Source organism: Kogia breviceps, unplaced genomic scaffold (genome assembly GCF_026419965.1).
Source record: "Kogia breviceps isolate mKogBre1 unplaced genomic scaffold, mKogBre1 haplotype 1 scaffold_346, whole genome shotgun sequence".
Classification (NCBI taxonomy): Eukaryota; Metazoa; Chordata; class Mammalia; order Artiodactyla; family Physeteridae; genus Kogia; species Kogia breviceps.
Window position 1 is genome coordinate 17,957 of NW_026711785.1, and position 20,552 is coordinate 38,508.

A 20,552-nucleotide genomic window follows, 5' to 3' on the forward strand; every position below is an offset into this window, starting at 1 on the left:
AGCCAAATGTTTAGTCATTTTGCAGATAATAAGATAACTTTTTTCAGGATTGATTTCATGTTATAAAACATCCTTCTCCCTTCTCCTGACCAGTTTCAGGTCTGTACATGTACCCATATTTTTACCTGGCCTTCTCTGATAAAAACTATTAAAACCTGGGAACTATCATTTCCCTTCAACATGGCATTTTAAATAACAAAGCTCCTGAGTGACCCTTAAGAATGCCTACAGAACCTACAATCAACTTGGTTATCAGCTCTTGTTCTCAAAAGAGTTAACTAATCAGAAATTAATAACAACAGTAAGAAGGAAACAGGAGGAGTTAGTTGAGTTTTTCAGAAAGGAGAGAAAATTGACAATGTAAGTATATCCTGGACTAAATATTTTACCAGCCACAAAAACAGCACCATGAGCACATTCAATTTCAACAACACTGCATACAGCCTTTGGTGAGTTTGGAGGACAAGGAAACTGCCTGCAAAACAAAATAAATTTTACAGCTACTATTTTCCAGACATGATATTGAAGCACATAACTAAGATGAATCAGCACTGTCTGAGTTACACAGAGCCTGAGTCTCTCAAGGACTAAGCCTCTCCCTAATTTTAAGTGTTGGAACCGTAATGGTCTCTTAGGCCTCTGGAGTACCACTTTCAATACATGAGAGTGGCACTAAGTAAATAAGGGCTCGCTAATAACATTCATGCTCAGGAGGCCTCATGTTCCCAAATGACAGTTTCCAAAATCAACCTGGAGATTTGGGGAAAAAAATCCATCCATACGTAGTGGAAACCTCTCCAGGTTCATTTTGCTATCCATGAACACTGGCTGCTGGCTGACAAGGTCCTCAGTCATTTGGGTAAAGCTGGTGTGCAGTCAGAGACTGGCCACATGAGCATGGCCCATGTTGGAGGGTACTCCAACATTTTTCTCTCTTTTTCCTCTTCATTTCAACTACCTTGGGACTCAGACCACAGAGCCAGAAAAAGTGGAATATGGCAGACTCTGTCGTTTAGCTAAGAAACTTCAATCCAGCTGAGGACAGACCAGAAAGAGCAATGTATGGCTTTATTCTCTGTCCACCATCTGAGAAATTCCAAAGCCATGGAATGGAATCTACCTGTAAATGACTAGATGTGGACTTAATGCAAAATGCTTGTCTTAAAGTTTTCATTCCATTTCCCAAGATGTCTTAACAAAGAAATCACTTAGAAACTCAGGAACTATTGCTTGTAGAGAGTAACTGTCTTTACTTCCTAAAGTTTAATAGAGAATTCCCTGGCAGTCCAGTGGTTAGGACTCTGTGCTTCATCTGCAAGGGGCACAGGTTCAATCCCTGTTCGGGGAACTAAGATCCCACAAGCCACGAAGCATGGCCAAAAAAAAAAAAATTTTTTTTTAATAAAAATATTTCAATTCTGAGACTCATGTTTAGTCAGTAAAATATATGAAACCTTCCTCATAACTTCTTCTGGAAGGATAATATGATAATATTTTATTAAATTAAATGAACACACTGAGAATTAAATCTAAGATTTACTGTAGTTCAGTATATTTTAACAAGAAAGGAAACTCAGAAGCCCTTTTCTCCCTCTTCTGGAGATGTACAATAACAGGAAATCCAGGATGAGGGATGTAATGGGGCCAGTAGTAGGCTGGAGAATCAGGAAACCTGGCTCTATGTCCACTCTCTATTGCCCAGTTGAAATCTTAGGCAAGTCAACTCCCTCTTTGGACCTCAATATCCTCCTCTAAAAGATAAAGAAGTTGGACATGATTCATAAATTCAAATATTAATTTGACATTTATTGAACACCACTACATGCCAGATACTGAGCCAGGAATTGGGGATATAATAAAGATTAAGACACAATCCTGTTCCCTAAAATATATCCAGTCTTGTTTTAGAGATAATCCAGATTATTTCTAACATTCCCTTTATTCTAAAATTCCATGATTATTTCTTGTTTCTATAATTCTACTTACTTGCGGAAATCCTCTTCTTTAATCTTATTCAAAGCTTTCATAACTGCCATTCTAGTGAATACTGACTATACAGGGTAAAATGAAAAGAAAAGACATTTTATCACCTATGTAAGAAAACATCAGAGTTGAAACAAAGAACATGGTTGGAGAAATTATATCATTTTAAACCATACTTAAAAGGGAGAAATACTTAATAACTTCAAGAAAATAAATGAAGCACAAGTATTCATACTGTCAGTTCTGTGATTGGTAGACCCTACAACCCTTCTATTCAATCTAGTCTATGTCTATAATACCAGGTGGATCTAGCAGAATATGTCTTTTTCACTGAGCTCTCCCATTCCCCTCAAAATGTGGTATTCTTCAAATACAAATACAAAAATGATGACATTGCAGGAAATGTGCGTTGAGTATTTTTTCCTAGACCTCAAAAGAAATTTAGACTGATCCATCTATCTTTTCTTCCCTACATCCCTTCAGGGGCCACGGTATATAATTTAGGAGTTGGCTGCCAGGGTAAGGGGTGAAACAGAGCCAACCAGCCTGACTTGGCATCTAACAATTCAGTATCACTCACTAACCTCTGAGAAAGTAAATGAATCCACTATACTGAATAAAAGGGCATCTACAAATGTCCCACTCTGGGTTTTTTAAAATAAGAAAAGCCAAACCTCATGGTAGATATACTAGAACTAATTAGTGCATATATTTGTGGTCACTATGATAAATCACAATTATTTCTTCTATTATGAGAAATTATACTTGACTGAAAAGAAGAATAATGTAGGTATCTAAACAGTTTATCATCAAAGAAATAATTTTCTAAACCATATTCTGGGGAACGCTAAGGTGTCATAGGGTTAGAATTAAAAATTAAGTGCCTGTTTGTTAAGATATGAAATCTTAGGCCTGAAAGAATCTCACAAGGTCATTCAAATTATTCCCAGCTATAAGGCAGGAAAACTACACTTAAGACTATACAACACCTACTGGCCAAATGGCGTGGTGTCCATGATTGTCTGACAAAAACTTCCTTACTCTATTATTTAATGCTGGTACTTATATACTTCTTCAAAGATAACAAAAAATAAAACTAGATCTTTAATATAAATATGGCTTACAGCTCATTTGGGCAGAGCTTCCCAATTGGTATGGCAAAGCATACCACTGGGCTACAGTTGTGCCCAGATCCCTCTAGTTCACAAGGGCTGAGGGGCAGGGCCTGGAACAATGAGAACCCCCAGGCCTATTGCTTACAACTTAGAACAGCTTCATCTGTTAACCTCAGGGTGCTGGCCAAACATGGTAATGTTCTAGGTATACCATGATGTGAGAAAAGGAGGCAAGCAGTGTTTTAGGCTTCCTGCATTTCTGATTATTTCCACACAGGGCATTTGGCAAATGTTACAAACTCCCCAACCCTCCCCTCCCACCCCAGGCAAGAGGAAAGACCAAAAGATGTATCTTTGGCAATAAACTTATATTCTTTTTAACAACCACAACAGCAAAATGGATGTCGGTAAAACTAGGAATGCCTGAGTCTACACAAAACCAGCTAAGTAACTGGGGTGTGAAAGCTTGCCAATATCGTGCCATGCTGTTCTATCCTAGCATAATAGAAACTAAAAGCACATGCTAACTAATTTTTCTCATTAACATGAAGACCAGCTTACATCAGACAGTAAAGGAGAGTTTAAATAAAATACCTTTTGGCAAATGTAGCCTGAAATAGGCTCTATTAATTCAGGACTGTTCTAAATAAAATAATTTACTTTGGATTATATTTTCAAAATACCGATTTCTAGAAAATAAATATTAGACAAAAGTTTGGAATGGTGATGATACTGAACAGGTATTTTCCCAGATGACATAATCTTGGGGAAACAATCCAGACACTGACACAAGCATGAGAACATTTGTGTGTTACGACTTCCCAGCCAAAGGCAAAGGTGTTAAGAATTGAAAAAATGAAAATAAATGTAGTGAATGGAAATAGTTAAAGACTGATTCTTAGCATAATAGATTGCCAACATTTCTAATGCATATCCTTTTTGTTGTTAATTTAAATATTCAGCTCAGACAAAACTCACTAAAGAGTAAGAAGCAGGAATCCTTACCTGTTTGTTTTTGGCTGGCTTGAAACAATCTGGGCATATCGCACGTCTAAGTAAAATTCAAGGTAATATAAAAGATTAATGAGTTTATTTGGGGGAGGATAAAATTCAAATATATTTTATACAACATGGCTGCTAAATTCAGGATATCAGAAGCAGACAAAATGAATCCCTATATGAGCTACATTGGTTTGCCTAGACCCTTATATCAGACAGCTCCCAACCTACTAAGACATGACAAGTTCTGACAGGCTCATTAGAAAGAAGAGCAATACTATTTTCATGAAAATAAAAAAAATATTAACAGTGTTGCACAATTGGCATTGTTGTTTACATTGTAACTTACAGGAAGTGGCAATCCTCAACTGTTTCTGGGTGAGCAAAGACCACACTCACTTCAAACAAGCTCTAAAAATTATAAAGACAGTTTAAAGATGAGCAAAAGGAAACTAACATCTGACAACTTATGAATGGAAACAGAAATTAACTCTCAAAGACTGGCTCAGAAAAAGAGTGACAAGGAAAACTGGAAATACTACTGTTTTCAAATCAGCTTGTTCACAGAGCAGCTGTAAAGGAAATCGTCCTTTTTTTTTTTTTAACTTCTAAAACTCAATCATCAGTGATCCTACAAAAAACAAGTTTAAAACAAATTTTAAAATAAATTTGTATGATTTTTTGTACATGTATACATTTTTGTACAAGTATATTTTTTCTACATGTATAAATTTTGTATAAGATTATACAAAATTCCACACTGAGAAAAACATATAAATGTACAATTAGGTAGGAAGATGAATGAGAATTCAGGGAATTGGAAAGGGATAACTGAAAGAAATGAAGAATTACTCCTGTCAGTACTATGATTAGAATTATTAGCAAAGCAAATAGCACTTTATGCACATGCTTAAAAACTCTGTATGAGGCTTGTTTTAAGTGCTCAAACTTCTTAACGGATTTGACTTTTAAAAGCAAGATCTTAATTTTTGTTTTATTAAAAAGGTGATCATAATAAATTATAAAATAATCAAACAGGATGGGTTTTCAATCCCATTCCACTGAGGTAGAACCAGTAACAGTTTGGCATGTTTCCTTCTAGCCATTTTTATGAATATAAACATAAATGTATATACTTCTTTGTATATTAAACAGACTTAGAAAATTGCTTAATTCAATTAATATTGCATCATGAACAGCTTTTCCACTCTAGGAAATGTTGGATGTTTAAGTTAAGTTTTTCTGTTTTTAAAAAATGCCACAATGAACATCCTTGTATACAAAAAAGCACAACTTCATACTCTATATACATTTACCTCCATGGAGATAATACAAAATTCCACACTGAGAAAAATATATAAATATCATACCATATAACAATTTTTCCTTTTTTATTGAGTTCTATATTTACTGATTGCATTGGATCGTCAGCAGGCCTATTAGTGACTCTATAAAGTGAATAGCTAAATTTTTGCTCTAGTCTAATCTACAAAATAAAATTAAAATTACAACACATTCCTTCTACTCAAGAAAACTTCATTCATCCTGAATCCATTAGAACATTACCGCATCTTTTGTTTTCTATTTTCTGTTCTCACTGATTCAACATGTAAAATTATCTGTGCTTCAAACTGAAATTTGAGGTTAAAATATTTTGCATCAATGGCTTCTCTAATTTCCAAAGTACTTTCATCACCTCATTTCCTCTTCATACTATCTGTGAAGTGGTTTTATTCTCTTAGTATTCAGTTTAAAGGACAGAGCTTATTCTTACTAACAGAGGGAAACAGAGCTATATAATTCAGAATGAGGAAAATTTTTTAATTACTTAGCTTTGAAAGATGGTTTTGTGACTTTACTTGAATAGGGGTGTATCTGATATTCAGGGAATTTCCTTCATGCAAAATGATGAAGCAGTGAGCCATACTATTAAAGTCTAATTTAAGAGGAGCTGGGAATATGTCCTGTTTCCATGTCTGGAAACCTATTGAACTCTTCCCTAAAATTCAATCCATTTCAAAGGCTGAGGCAAGGTCTGCCTTGGAATAGGGGAGATAGTAAGTGTTCTGGTTTCAAAGGCAGTCTGCTTAAAATTAAACAGAGGGACCTGAGATACCAACAAGGTGGGATAGGTTGAGCCCATGCTCATTGTAGTTGAATAGGGTCTGTCTGCATATTTGAAAACAAAATTAGCCACAGATAACCAAAATTAAATAGTCTAGATTTGACTCCACACTTGTTCATAGTTATTTATGTTTAGCTTTGTATCAGTAAATCTGTCTCTCTAATTAAACTATAAATATACTAAAGGCAAAGATTCACTTCTAACATTTTAAGGTCAATTAGGATACACTGCACCTGTTATAAGTGTCTTGGATCACAAAGAAATCTTTAAAAAAAAAAAGGAAGAAAGAAAAACTTTAACCTCAATTTAAGACTGTTAGAAATTAACATTTTAAAAGCTTAAAAATCCTTCATTGGATTATTGAAAGAGAAGATTCTTTTGGATAACCAAAACTGTGCCATATAGTGAAGTAAAACTAGTAAAACCACAGAATAAAATTAACAATGCTGATGACCCAATACCTTTCCATCAATGGGAACACCCAGTTCCTCTGAAAACAGGGGGTGAGTTATCCATTTGTAGGCTTCTTTTAGCTGAACTGTATCATTTCTTCCCAGCGACAGACTCTGCTTTCTGAATAACAAAAATTAATTCACTGACATGAAAAGCTTCATTTTTATGAAAGCAAGAATTTATGTGATTATTAAAAAGTATGTATTATTGAGTGCCTACTATGTCCCAGGCACTATTCTACACATTAGATAGAAAGCAGAGACCAAAGCAGACAAAAATTCCTCAGTTCATGGACCTATATTCTAGTAGAATCAAGAAACTGCTTTTTTTAATGGCATATAAGACAGTTTTTGAAGCTTCAAAGACAAAAGCATACAAATGAGGTTTTTCTGAGATAGAATCACCAGATTCCAGGATTTATACATCAGAAGATGGAAAGGTGGAATAGAGAGGATTATTTATTGCTTAGAAACTACAAACTGTGTATTACAATAATCTCAGACCAAAAATGTTTGTATCTACTCTCTTCCTGATAATGGGGGCTTACTTTTGGGAAATCAATGTAAAACTGTACTTCTCTTTACTGGTAAAGAAGAAGTATTAAATCCTAAAGTATCAGTGTTCTAGAATGCTCATCAATTTAACAGCATATAAATATCTCAATAAATATTTTACATTCCCCCAAAATCTGCTCATGAGCCAATAAATAGGTTTGGGGAAGTCCCAATTCAGAGTTCTAGCTTTTAGTTTGTAACCTAAAATGAGATAGAAAGGAACTGAAGTAAAAGGAAAGAAAAACATGGTATGGTAATATTTAAACAGTCCTACTCTGCAATATCACTATTAAACAGGCCGTATCATTCAAATAATTAAAACGTCAAATCAGTCCTATAGCTATTTACAGGACTGCTTTTAACAAAAGAGGTGTTTAGACCAACTTGTGAATCATTTCTTTCAATGTCCTATTTTCACTATTAGAAAGGACAATATAGTCAATATCCATTGTAATTTAATTCCTCAAGACCAAAAGACACTACGAACTACAGGTAGAAAACAAAAAATATTTTAGCTAATGGCTAAACTTAATTGATCTAAATATACACACACACACACACACACACACACACACACACACACACACACACACACATATAAAGACCACTGTTCCTCTAAAAATGCAAATTAAGAAATAGTTGATCTACCCATTCTTATCCAGCTGAGAATAACTGGTTAAACAGAATGCTTTCATATGCTTTGGGATTGTGGTTTAACAATGAAATACTCTGATAAGCCCTACATCTGACAAAAAAATTAAGTTACTTCTTTACACTTAAGAACTTATTCAAACACTAAGCGTTTTAGCTTCATAAACCATTCTGAGCTCTCTATCAGAAACATTTTAGAAATTGTCAGACTATCTTGATATTGTATCAACAGTTTAACTAATGATATTTGCATAAAATAGCATCACAGTTGAAAAGTAAATAATTAAGGTATGAGCACACATTTTAAAGAATAAAAAGGTGAAACAGAAAACACAAGAATGGAAAACCCATTAAAAATTGTTTAGACTCTAGAGAGTACAGAGGATTGTAGCCAAAGCCAATCCTAAAAATGGATTAAAACATTAACTCATTATATATTTAAGAAAACTGATACTTTAAGTCCCTCATGTCTTTGAAAAACGTTTAAAGCACGTTAGTCCAGTTTAAAAGCTTCAACTACAGGTATTTTTTCCTTCCAGATTAAAGAGCTATAAGAAAGGGTTAAGAGACATTTTGGAAACCTTAACCTCACATTTAAGGCAAAAATACAATACTTAAAACTCCAAATTTTCAATCCTGCAAGTTGAATATGGCTAATAGCTTTTCTAATATAATTCAGGGTGAATGTTTTCACAAAGGTCCTTAGCTTATGGCTGATGGTCCTTTAGAGGAATCAGTAGTCATTAAGGTAAATTCAGTACCAATTTAATACTTAGTAACTGCATTTCCCTCTTTCCTCTGTTAGATAACTAATGATGAGGATATCAATTAGGATCACTTTTGCTATAGATACAACAGGATAACCATTCTAAAGCAAACATGAACCAAAATATCATATTTTTTCCTAAATTCCTTGAATCAATTCTTAAATGGCAATTCCTCCACAACCTTTTGATATTAGAATGAACTAGGGACACTGAGAGAAAAGACTACTATTCTATATTTTTTTATGTTCTAGTATCCCTATATTGATCAGGATCTTTTGGAAGAACTAAGCTTAGTTTAAAATCCTTCGATAAGAAATAACAACAGCAAGCAAGGTAGATGGAAACTGGAAACATTTAAAAAATAGCATGCTCTGACTTGACTATGCTAACAAATTTCTCAAACATAGGATCAAATTTTATTATGCCAGAATCACAAGCATTTGAGCCTAATTTAACAAAACCTAACAGAACCCCCAAACCTTTAATAAATATGTGGTTATTACCCTTTTAAAAATGCAGATGTGAAATACAACAAACACAAGCCAAATCAACTAATTTTCTATGAAACACCAAGTATGAGATTCTGATACAGAAATTTATACTTCTCTCTGTGGTTTTCTTTCCAGAGTACACAGGAAACTCCAGTAGTCACATGGTCCTTTTCATACCGGTACAAAATTTTTAATTTCAAAATCCAGAAAGCTCTGGGAAATTAAAGATTTTTTCCTTAACTCAGTTGGCAACCAATCTCTGACTTGAACATGTGAGGCTATTTATTTAGACTTTGTTTATCAAATTTATTATGACTATACATATATTTCACTGCAGAAATATTAATGTTTGATTATATAGTACTACCCCAGACCCTGGAGGAGATGGGTATATTATATATGGTATTTATACTGTATTACATTTCCAAAGTCTAAAAAATTCTAAATTTCAAAACACATTTGGCACCAAGGGTTTCAGATAAAGGATTGTGGACGTATGTTTTCTATGTATAAACTCACTGCTATTCTGCCTTAACTAGGACTTTACTATGTATCTTTTATAGAACAATTAGTTTTATAATTTAGTTTCTAAGACCAGTATAAAATGTGTTCCTTTAAAATAAGTTGCCAAACTACATGCATTTACATTCATGATAAATCTACCAAAAAAAGAGTCTGCTTTAATAGACTACTAATATGCTGTGCAAATAAACCAATTAAACAAGGTTAACACCTTAAATATATACAATAAAAATTTCCTCTTTGTGCCAATTTCTCTAGCAGCTAGTCAACTCCCTCTAAAAAAAGAGATAGTCGTAGTAAAAGTACTTTAAGAATCAGGTAGCTTATATTTAAAGGGTAGTAAAAATTCCCTACCTAAATTACTTACCCCATTTCCTGTTTTACCAGCAACCATGCAGCATGCTGTAGGCAATTTAGTCACACCCAGAAAGAAAAGGGAAAAAATGTTCATTGAAATTTGGTTCCAATATCATTAGTAAACTGCTTAAGTAATTTGCTAATCAAACTCTCCTTTTTAGGAGAGGAGTTAGTGTTCAGAAATGCGGTAATGACCTCAGTCTCATTTAAAATCAGAAGTGAGGTAAGATGCCACTTTGTAGTGCTGGCTTGCTGTGGCCTACGAATTCAACAGGGGTATCCACCTCTTCCCCACAGATTTCTATTTCTCATTAATGAGTTACAAGTGCTTTTTAATATGGGTAGCTTACATTTTTAAAAAATATCTTACTATTTCATAGGGGGAAAGCTCAAAGTGATTGAGGAGTACATACTATGTCCCCAAAGACGGACTCAGTTTTTTGTTTTTTTAATAGAGCTAACATTTTTAACTCTAATTAATGATATCCACATGTAAGTGTTTAGGAGTAAAATGTGCTAATGTCTATAACTCACTTTGAAATACAACAAAAACTAAGATGGGTGGCTGGATAAATTGATGATAGGTATATAATAATGCAAATAAAGAAAAATAGCAACAAGTATAGAATCTAGGTGAGTATATGGGTGTTCACTGTACAATTCTTTCAAGTTTAATATAGTTTTGAAAATTCTCATAATTAAATGCTAGGGAGAATGTTCTGGGAAGGATTAATAAAAAACTGAAAAAGTTGCTAAAATGAAAACAATAACATTCACAATCATGGTCGTTATGAGGATTAAGTGAAATTCATATAAAATGCTTTGCACTGTAAGTGTGTGACACTAAGATTTCTCAGTTTTCCATTAAACTCCCATAGCTTTCACCTTAAAGAAAGGTAATACATGGCCTGCCTTGTATATACAGCATTTTGTGAACATGACAGAAGCATACATGTGTAAGTCAATAAAATGCCATAGGTAGTCTCTGCTTCTACATGTCACCAAAACGGCCAATCACATCCACTTCAAGACCTGGAGAAAGAGAGGGACAGAGAGAGTAAGACAGAGAGAGAGAGAGACAGGGAGACAAAGACAAAGAGAAAGAGAGAGACAGAGAGAGAGACAGCTTTTGTTGTTCATATGTAGAACCCTGTCCTTTTAAACTTAAAGTGGCTGGTGGGGCACCAGAGACTGCTAAAGACTTAGGATCATTTGGAAACATTAGGTGCATTACTTTGTTCAGACATGAGCCAAGCAGAATAAATTAATCACTAGCTAGGTAAGAACTAGAACTGTTCCCAATGCCTAAATGTCTCATCAGTACCTTCCTATCTGTTAGTTTGTTTACTTTGCTAGCTCAAACTAATACCATTTATAGCGCTGCAAGACCCCTTCCTTCTTGCCTCCCATTCACTCAAGCCTTCTCTGAAAGTGCATGAGCATGGTGTAATACACAAATTATGAGTTGTCAGAAGACCTGGCTTTAGGCTTTACCAGATTTCTGGCATTCAGTTTCCTAATGTGTAAAATAAGAGAGTTAGACTAAGATGATTGTAATTTAAATTTTTCTGGATGGCTAAAGGTCATCATTAATGGACATTACTTAGTATACTGTTTTGTAACAGGGGCTATTAAGACTTATAGGACTTTGAGATCATAGAAAAAAATAATAATAAAATAAATAAATCGACTAAAGTTGAAACCTTGTATTCAATGAATGTTACCCCACCTTCCTTCAGTCTCCCTACTTTAACAGATCAATAAATACTTGTTTCCTCATCTGTAAAGGGATATTAATACTCCCCTTGCAGAGATATTATAAGGATTTAATGAAATTATGTATGTAAAGAACCAAGTAAGATTCCTGGCATGTACTTAATAAATGGTAACTATTACTGTCATTTTTGAATTAAAACCTTATCTGTATTTCACGAGTAATAAAATTATTATCCCTTTAAAGACTTAAAAGGCTTGATCCCTTTCCCTCACGTCCCAAACTGCTCTGCTATAAGTAGTTCTGGAACCTCCCTCATCAATGAAACCCTCATGGGTATCTGAGCTATAGAGAACTATCTGTCCTTTTTTTAATGGAACTCAGACTCTTCTGTCCTTTTATAGTGATCTTTTTCTCTCTTTTTTTGAGGCAAACTGTTCTCTATGGTCAGTTCCAGATGATGCCATCAAGTCTGTAATCTACCTGCCATCCTCTGATTATAAAGTAGGGTAGAACTGGAGGTTGCCAAGGGAAACCAGATTACCATGTGTAACATGTAAAATTAAATCAAATGTCTTCAGTGCCTGAGATTTGTTAAAGGGTTTTTCCTTCCTAATCCTTTGCAGGCTCCCTGCTTAAGCATGCCAGCAGGTTGGACTAAACTAATCACAAAGCAGGGGCTGGAAACCTGAATCCCAAAGTAGTCAGTGTTGCTCAATTATTCAGTTTTTATCACGTGCTAATAATGCCTTGGACCTGCTTCTGCTGAGGAAAAAGAAGTACATTTCCCCCTTTCAGGTCACCAAGACAATTTTAATAAATGTTCTATTCCTTAGTGAAAAAAATTCACTCTCTAGAGTAAGCAATTTAATTCTTCCTCCGCAACAGAACCAAATGGCATTAAAGTTATCAAGTTTAATCAAATTTGATACCAAAGGCAGCATGTCACCGCCTGGAAATTCAGAAACCACAGAATTTAATCCTGGGCTCAGCTTTGCTAAATGGGACAGCTGAATAACGTGCTTGCTAAAAGTGCTTGTGCACTCTGGCCATACACAGACATACAGACACACACACACAAGCATATACCTGTATACACACATCATAGAAACTCTATGCCTGGGAATGGATTTTTTTTTTTTTTTTTTTTGGCTGTGTTGGGTCTTTTGTTGCTGTGCGCGGGCTTTCTCTAGTTGCGGCGAACAGGGGCTACTCTATGTTGCAGTGCACGGGCTTCTTGTTGTGGTGCTTCTCTTGTTGTGGAGCATAGGCTCTAGGTGTGTGGGCTTCAGTAATCACAGCAAGCAGGTTCGGTAGTTGTGGCCCGCGGGCCCTAGAGCATGAGGGCTTCACCAGTTGTGGTGCACGGGCTCAGTAGTTGTGGCTCCCGGGCTCTAGAGTGCAGGCTCAGTAGTTGAAGCGCAGGGGCTTAGTTGCTCCGCAGCATGTGGTATCTTCCTGGACCAGGGATCAAACCTGTGACCCCTGAATTGGCAGGCGTATTCTTAACCACTGCACCACCAGGGAAGTCCAGGGAATGGCTTTTAAGATTAGAGTTCTGAGCTGGGGGTGCATCTAGCACCAAACTATGAGAGTGGGTTACAGTAAGGCCAGGGATTGAGGCTGATTCAAGCAGAGGTGGAAGGAAGGAAGGACAGAGAGAGAAGGGGAGGAATTAAAAATGGCATGTTGTCACATATGGATCAATGGAACAGAATAGAGAGCCCAGAAATAAACCCACACACCTATCGTCAATTAATCTTCAACAAAGGAGACAAGAATATAAAATGGGAAAAAGACAGTCTCTTCAGCAAGTGGTGCTGGGAAAGTTGGACAGCTGCATGTAAATAAACGAAGATAGAACACACCCTCACACCATGCACAAAAATAAACTCAAAATGGCTTAAAGACTTAAACATAAGACATGACACCACAGAACTCCTAGAAGAGAGCATAGGCAAAACATTCTCTAATCATACCAATATTTTCTTAGATCAGTCTCCCAAGGCAATAGAAACAAAAACAAAAATAAACAAATGGGACTTAATCAAACTTACAAGCTTTTGCACAGCAAAGGAAACCATAAAAAGAAGGAAAAGACCACCTACAGATGGGAGAAATTATTTGAAAATGATGCGACCGACAAGGGCTTAACCTCCCAAATATACAAACAACTCATACAATTCAACAACAAAAAAGCAAACAACCCAACTGAAAAATGGGCAGAAGTCCTTAATAGACATTTCTCCAAAGAAGACATACGGATGGACAGTAGGCACATGAAAAGATGCTCAACACCACTAATTATTAGAGAAATGCAAATCAAAACTACAATGCGGTACTACCTCACATCGGTCAGAATGGCCATCATTAAAAAGTCTACAAATAAATGCTGTAGAGGGTGTGGAGAAAAGGAACCCTTCTACACTGTTGGTGGGAATGTAAGTTGTACTGCTGGAGAACAGTATGGAGGTTCTTCAGAAAACTAAAATTAGGATTACCATATGATTCAGCAATCCCCTCCTGGGCACATACCCAGAAAAAAATATAATTCAAAAAGGAACATGCACCCCTATGTTCATTAGCAGCACTGTTCACAATAGCCAAAACATGGAAACAACCTAAATGTCCATCAACAGATGAATGGATAAAGAAGCTGTGGTACCTATATACAATGGAATACTACTCAGTCATAAAAAAGAACAAAATAATGCCATTTGCAGCAACATGGATGCAACTAATTAACACACTAAGTGAAGTAAGTCAGAAAGAGAAAGACAAATGCCATATGATATCACTTACATGTGGAAACTAAAATATGGCACAAATGAACCTATCTACAGAACAGAAACAGACTCACTGACATAGAGATCAGACTTGTGGTTGCCAAGGGAGAGGGGATGCGGGAGAGGGATGGACTGGGAGTCTGGGGTTGGTAGATGCAAACTATTACATTTAGAATGGATAAACACCAAGGTCCTACTGTATAGCACAGGCAACTATATCCAATCCCCTGGGATAAACCATCATGGAAAAGAATATAGAAAATCATGTCTATGTGTGTAAAACTGAGTCACTGTGGTGCACAGCAGAGATTGGCACAGCATTGTGAATCAACTACACTTCAATAAAAAGAAAAAAAGGCATGTTGGGGAACTACAATTCAGTAAAGTTGGAGCTTGGGGTATGTATGTGTGTACATAAATGTGAGTAGGGGTTCAATGACTAGAGATGAAACTGGAAAGGTCAGCAGATTTTGAGTGCCAAGCTAGGGTATGAATCCATAGATTGAAACCATAACATGAAGTGCCACGTTATGTGTATACAAATTTCCATGGCAGCACATTTGATCTTCTATAATTGATCAAGTCACAATATAACCATCATCTTCACACTATCATTTTTTTTATGCAGTAGCTTAAGAGAAAAATTAAGTATTTCTTGTACAAAAATATTTCTTTATTATACATGGGAAAATCCAGTGTGAAACAGACATGTTCAGAAAAATGTCAGAATGACTGTAAAAAAGACAATCCACTTTTCTCATATTTGTTGCCTATCTGGCCCTTACAGACTCCTGAGTCTGTAATTCCTGACAGAGGAAAACAAACACTAGACCAAAAGGTAGGCTCTAAATATTGTGTGAGCACTTTGCAAGGTGGCTTATCTCTCTGAGTCTTGGTTTTTCAACTATAAGATAAAGGGGCTCAACACTTCATTATCTGGGGGTACCTCCTATGTGGTGATATCTTTACTGAGAAAACAGACCTGACAGGCTAGTTTCTGCCCATAAGGGAACTCGTGAACTAGGAGAGAATAAATGTAAGTAAAATGATAATAAAACCATAATAATGATTAATAATATTAATAAAAATAAAAGTACAGAATGATGGGGGCTGTGACAAGGACATATTCTGAGTGGACACTTAGGGCATCCTCAGCTCAGCCTTGGCATTAGAGTTATCAAGAAATGACACCTAATCTGAGCTCTGAAGAATCAGGGATTGAGAATTAACTGAGTGAAGAGCGGGGAAAGTACATTCCAAAGAGAGGAAACTGTTGTGAAAAGGTCACGGAGCATCAGGAAGGTTCTGGGAACTAAAGGTTAGTGGTCCCTCTTTAAAGAGCTGAGGATGTGTGGCTGCAAAGTGCAAAGGAGGGACCAGGACTAAGATCACAGAACTAGTGCACCTGTGCTAAGGGGCTTAGATTTTACACTTAAGGCAATACGGTGCCACAGAAGGAGTTTAAGCAGTGGAATAGCATGGTCACATTTGTCATCAGGAATGCTCACTCTGGTTGCAGTGGGAATTAGAGGAAGAAGATGGGAACTAAGGGAAATGAAGACGTTTGGTAAACGAAAGCAGTAGTTCAAGTGAGAAACAACACATATGGCAGTGGCGGTAGGAATGGAGAGGAGGAGGCAGCTGTAAGAGATAATAAAGACACAGACCAGTGGGAATTGGTGATCGACAGTGGTGTTGGGGTTTCTAAACTACCACTAATGCCCTTAAAACTCTGAAGTCTTTTGAATCCTACACATCTCTGGGACTCATTTATAATAACAAGCACCAACAGGGAAATGACAATAGTTGTGTGGGCAGCTAGAAGTACTACCCCCTGCTCTTTCTTCTTCTCCCAACACACACACACACACACACACACACACACACACACACACACACACACACACACACACACTCTCTTATGTATTTTTCTGGCATACAAATAGCCAGTTGGGAACTAGGCTCAATAATGATGTTAGTTAACAATAGAAACTCTTATGCCCTCTTCCCACCCAGCAAAACTGCCTAAGGTTTCCTTCTCCTCCTTCCCACCCTGCAGTTTGCAACACTTTGAACATCTGCCCGCTCCTCACCTTGGGTCAGGTTTGGTGTCAGGCGTGGTGGCAGAAAGAGAGGTAGGGAGAATATACTCCTAGAACCCCTCTAGACTTCCACTTAGCTACCTCCATGTCTCCTCACCACCGTCACCTCCCTGCCACTCTTTTCCCCAGAATCTAGGATGTCAGACCTGTGATGTAAGACTAACACACTGAGTCTGGATGTCTCTTTCGATAAATAAATGTTCTGTTAGCCATATTTAAAAACCCACCCCTATCCTCTACATTATCTTTCTCCACAGGGTTGAGAAAAACGAAAAATGAAGCCAGACATAAGACCTTCTCACTCCAGCTTTTTCTACCACTGTTGGCAATAAAAACCTTTAGATAGCATTAAAAAGGTTGAACATTTTATTTTTGACAAGGCAAGAGGAGAAAAGCAAGGACAAATCAGCAAAGATAGAATGAATCTGCAGAGCCAAATTATATACAGCTCTACTGACCCAGTTTCCAAGAGAATTACTATTTCTATTTTGTGAGTTTTAAGAAGGAGAATTTCTATTTCATTTTCCAATAGTCTAGATGCTGATGTTTGCCTACTTCTGAAGGACTTTATTGGAAATAATCACAAGAGGAAATTCTATGGGGGTGGGAAGATGGGGTAGGAGTGTAGGTGGAGAGAAGGAACAGAAAAGACAAAACAGCTGCAATGAATGAAAGGCTCTGGGACAGACATAAATAAAGACAGATACGGTTCAGTCTTGTCCTTCAGTGTCATATACTAATGAGGAGATAACCTGGCAACTGAATTTCAGGTAATTCTAGAGCTCAAAACATCAGTGGAACAGAGACATCTCAACAAATATCTGTTAGCAACTGGGTGTGGCTGAGAGTGCAAATGTGTTTCCTCCTAGAATTTGATTTTAGAGAACTAACATCCTCACTGAAATACTGGTTAATGTGAAGTGAACGTGCAGATTCAAGAGGCTTCAAATGTACCAACTAGCTCAATTTCAATAGTCATAAATACAATTTTACTTCAAAACAACTAACAAGAAAAACAGCTTTTAAAGTAAATTTTAAGTTTTGGAATACCAAGGAGACAAACTAATTCTTAGTTGCTGAGAACCTACTAATTGCTGAAAAAGGTCTCGTCAATAATTAACTCAAGAACTCTAAAAAGAGATTTATTTTAAAATCATTCAAAATTATCACAGGAAAATTACAAGACTGGAATCATTCCATGTGTTGAACTTGATTTGCACTAAATATATTCTTAGGGATAAGGATTTATTTATTTCATTAAAAAAATTAATTTTTAGATATTACTTTTTAAACATACTAAAAGAATATTATAAAATAATCAGACTTCTAGCTTCAAGATGGTGGAAAAAAGCCCTTTCTGCTCACTTCTCTGGAAAATCATTGCAAAATCAGGAGAATGAGAAACAGAAAAAGAAACTCCATCTACAATGAAACAAGAAAATACTCATCATCCCAACTCTTGATAAGTGACAGAAAGGGAATGCAGGAGTAGAAAGTAGCAGAGCCCAGGAAGCTGATCCCTCAGTCTCAGCAAAGGGAGATGCTTGCTCCTCCAAGCCCTGCAAAGCTGAGGACCAGAGGCCTAAGACAATAGAGGGTGAAACATGGGCTAAAAAGAAGGGGAATAGCTGAAGCCTTGTATAAAGAATGGATAGACCCCCAACCCCCTCCCTGACACCAAGCAATAGAAGATTTATACTCTGAGAAACTAAACTAGAGGTGTCTGCACTAAGGAGCCCCTGGCAAGAGGACAGCTGGAGTGAAGCCCTACAAGGAAAACAGGAGGGGTCAGTGAGACCTTACAGTCTGATCAGAGACCTGCAACCCCCTTTCCTACCCTGCTCTGGGTACTCAGGCTGCCAAGCTTATATCTTTCTGGATGGGAGATTAGAGGATTCTTCTCTGGATAAACTGGATGGTTTTTGAGGGAAATTTTTCAGATAATGTCATATGGTCCTTTCTTATAAAAAGTCAGTTTACTACCTGTTCTCTTCCAATAAAACCCAGTCAACAAGCACCACCATCCCACACTATACACACATAACTTTCAATCACCTTTTAATGTTCTACGCTTAAATGAATGGACAGAGATCACTAGTCATTTGAAGAAAATCTCTAACATGAAAGGAAGAAACCAAAACATCAAACACAAGTGGAAAGAATAATGTATGAATTCCCATGTACCCTTCAAGCTGGCTTCAAGTTATCAACATTTCACCAAACACGTTTTATCTATCTCTATTACTTTTTTTCTTTTGAAGAGGGAGGTTGGCGGGAGTTATTAAAAGAAAATCTCAAACAATTTCACCTGTGAATATCTTCCAATGGAAACATTGTTAAAGCAATATTCTTTGCTGTCATTTAAACTTACAGTGAAACATTTCTGATGTCAATTTTAAAATATGTAAGGAAGTACATAGTTTCTCAAAATTCTTTTGGGGCTGGAGAAGGGTACATAAGCAAAAAAGTATGAAAAGCATTTACTGAACCTTAGCATAGACTAACACCATTAGAAATGAAAAAGGGACTAGAACCACGTGTGCAGAAAAGGGTGTTTTATTTTTCTCATTTTCTGTTCTTCTTTTCACATAACATGTTAAAAAGTATAGAACATACTGTTATTTACTACGGAATGTATTTTTCTCTTTCTTTCTCTAAGGATATTATCTCAAGCTCAAAGGTTTTGTGTTTTTTCAGAAAAAAAAAAAAAAAAAAAGAATTAGGAGGGTCCCTGGGGAGCAGAGGAGAAGGAAAGACCTCCTTCCTCCCATTCCCCCTTTCTTCCTCTTACTCTGATCATTGAAGAGATATAAATTGCCACCGCTGCTGCTACTGGGAACCTGGATAAGACATGCTGGATATGGTCCAGAGTGACCATAGTCAATGACAAATAACATTGTGTGTCCGTGTGTGATAGGCATATATTAGTAGACAAAACAGACACAAATCCCTGTCCTTACAAAATTTATAGTCAAACAGAAAACAAGCAAAATAAGTAAACAAATCACATGCTGTTTTATGTGATAAATGCAATGAGAAATGATAAATACAGTAGAGAAAAGTAAAACAGGGAAGAGGAATGGAAGAAGAGCAATTTGCAATTTTAAACAGGGTAGTAAGGGAAAGCCTCACTGAGAAGGAAAAAAGATATGAAGGTGAGGGAATAAGCCATACATATATCTGAGAGAGAAATATTTTAGTCAGAGAGAATAGCAATGCAAAGGCCCTGAGGCAGAAGTGTGCCTGTTGTGTCCAATGTGGCTGGAACAGTCAGGGAAGAGAACAAGTATCAAGTGATGAAGTCAAAGAACTAAGGTGCAGTGGTAGGGTAGGGCCAGTATAGGACCTTGTAGGCAATTAAAGGACTTTGATATTACTCTGAGGGAGATGGGGAGACATAGGAGGGTAAGCAAAGGAAGGACATGAATTGATTTACTTTTTAAAGTGGTAGGGGACAAGCATGGAAGCAGGGATAGCTTTTAGGAGGCTACTGTAAAAATCCAAGCAATTGCTCAACCTGTCTCTGGATAAAGGAAATGATTTTGACAGGTACAGCAAGGAGAAGGATTAGGGTCTTTTCCAGTCTTGGATCTCAATGCCTTCAAACAAACCCTTGTTCAACAGTCGTTGGCCCTTTTGCTGAAAGAATAAGTTGAGGCTTTAAAAGCTAAAACCCTGTCCTAGGTCTTGGCTTGTAACCCTATGCCTCACTGTGCCGGATTATTCCCTTCGAAGAAGGAACTTCCAGTGCACAGGTAGCAGGCAAGAGGTACCAGGCCCAGGCATCTCATCTGTGCCCTGCAGTACACCTCCACAGGCACTGGCCTTCAGAGCCAGAGGCTTCTAGACAGTCATCATGGATAAGAAGATCAAATAGTCCAGCTTGATGGGATTGGGGAAGAGGGTACACTGAGGACAGACAGCTGGCATACA

General features: G+C 36.7%; 1 protein-coding gene across 1 annotated transcript in view; it reads right to left on the reverse strand.

Moving 5' to 3' along the window:
* Positions 1–10,061, reverse strand: part of LOC131749711 (tRNA pseudouridine synthase Pus10-like) — a 28,008-nt gene extending 17,947 nt beyond the window's left edge. Inside the window, exons 1-6 of the mRNA XM_059051613.2 lie at positions 10,028–10,061; positions 6,684–6,795; positions 4,447–4,508; positions 4,104–4,149; positions 1,987–2,051; positions 390–475 (exon numbers count right to left, since the gene is read on the reverse strand). Coding sequence (XP_058907596.1) covers positions 390–475; positions 1,987–2,051; positions 4,104–4,149; positions 4,447–4,508; positions 6,684–6,795; positions 10,028–10,032 — 376 coding nt within the window. The 5' untranslated portion in view covers positions 10,033–10,061. The remainder of the gene's footprint in view (positions 1–389; positions 476–1,986; positions 2,052–4,103; positions 4,150–4,446; positions 4,509–6,683; positions 6,796–10,027) is intronic.
* Positions 10,062–20,552: the final 10,491 nt, after the last annotated feature.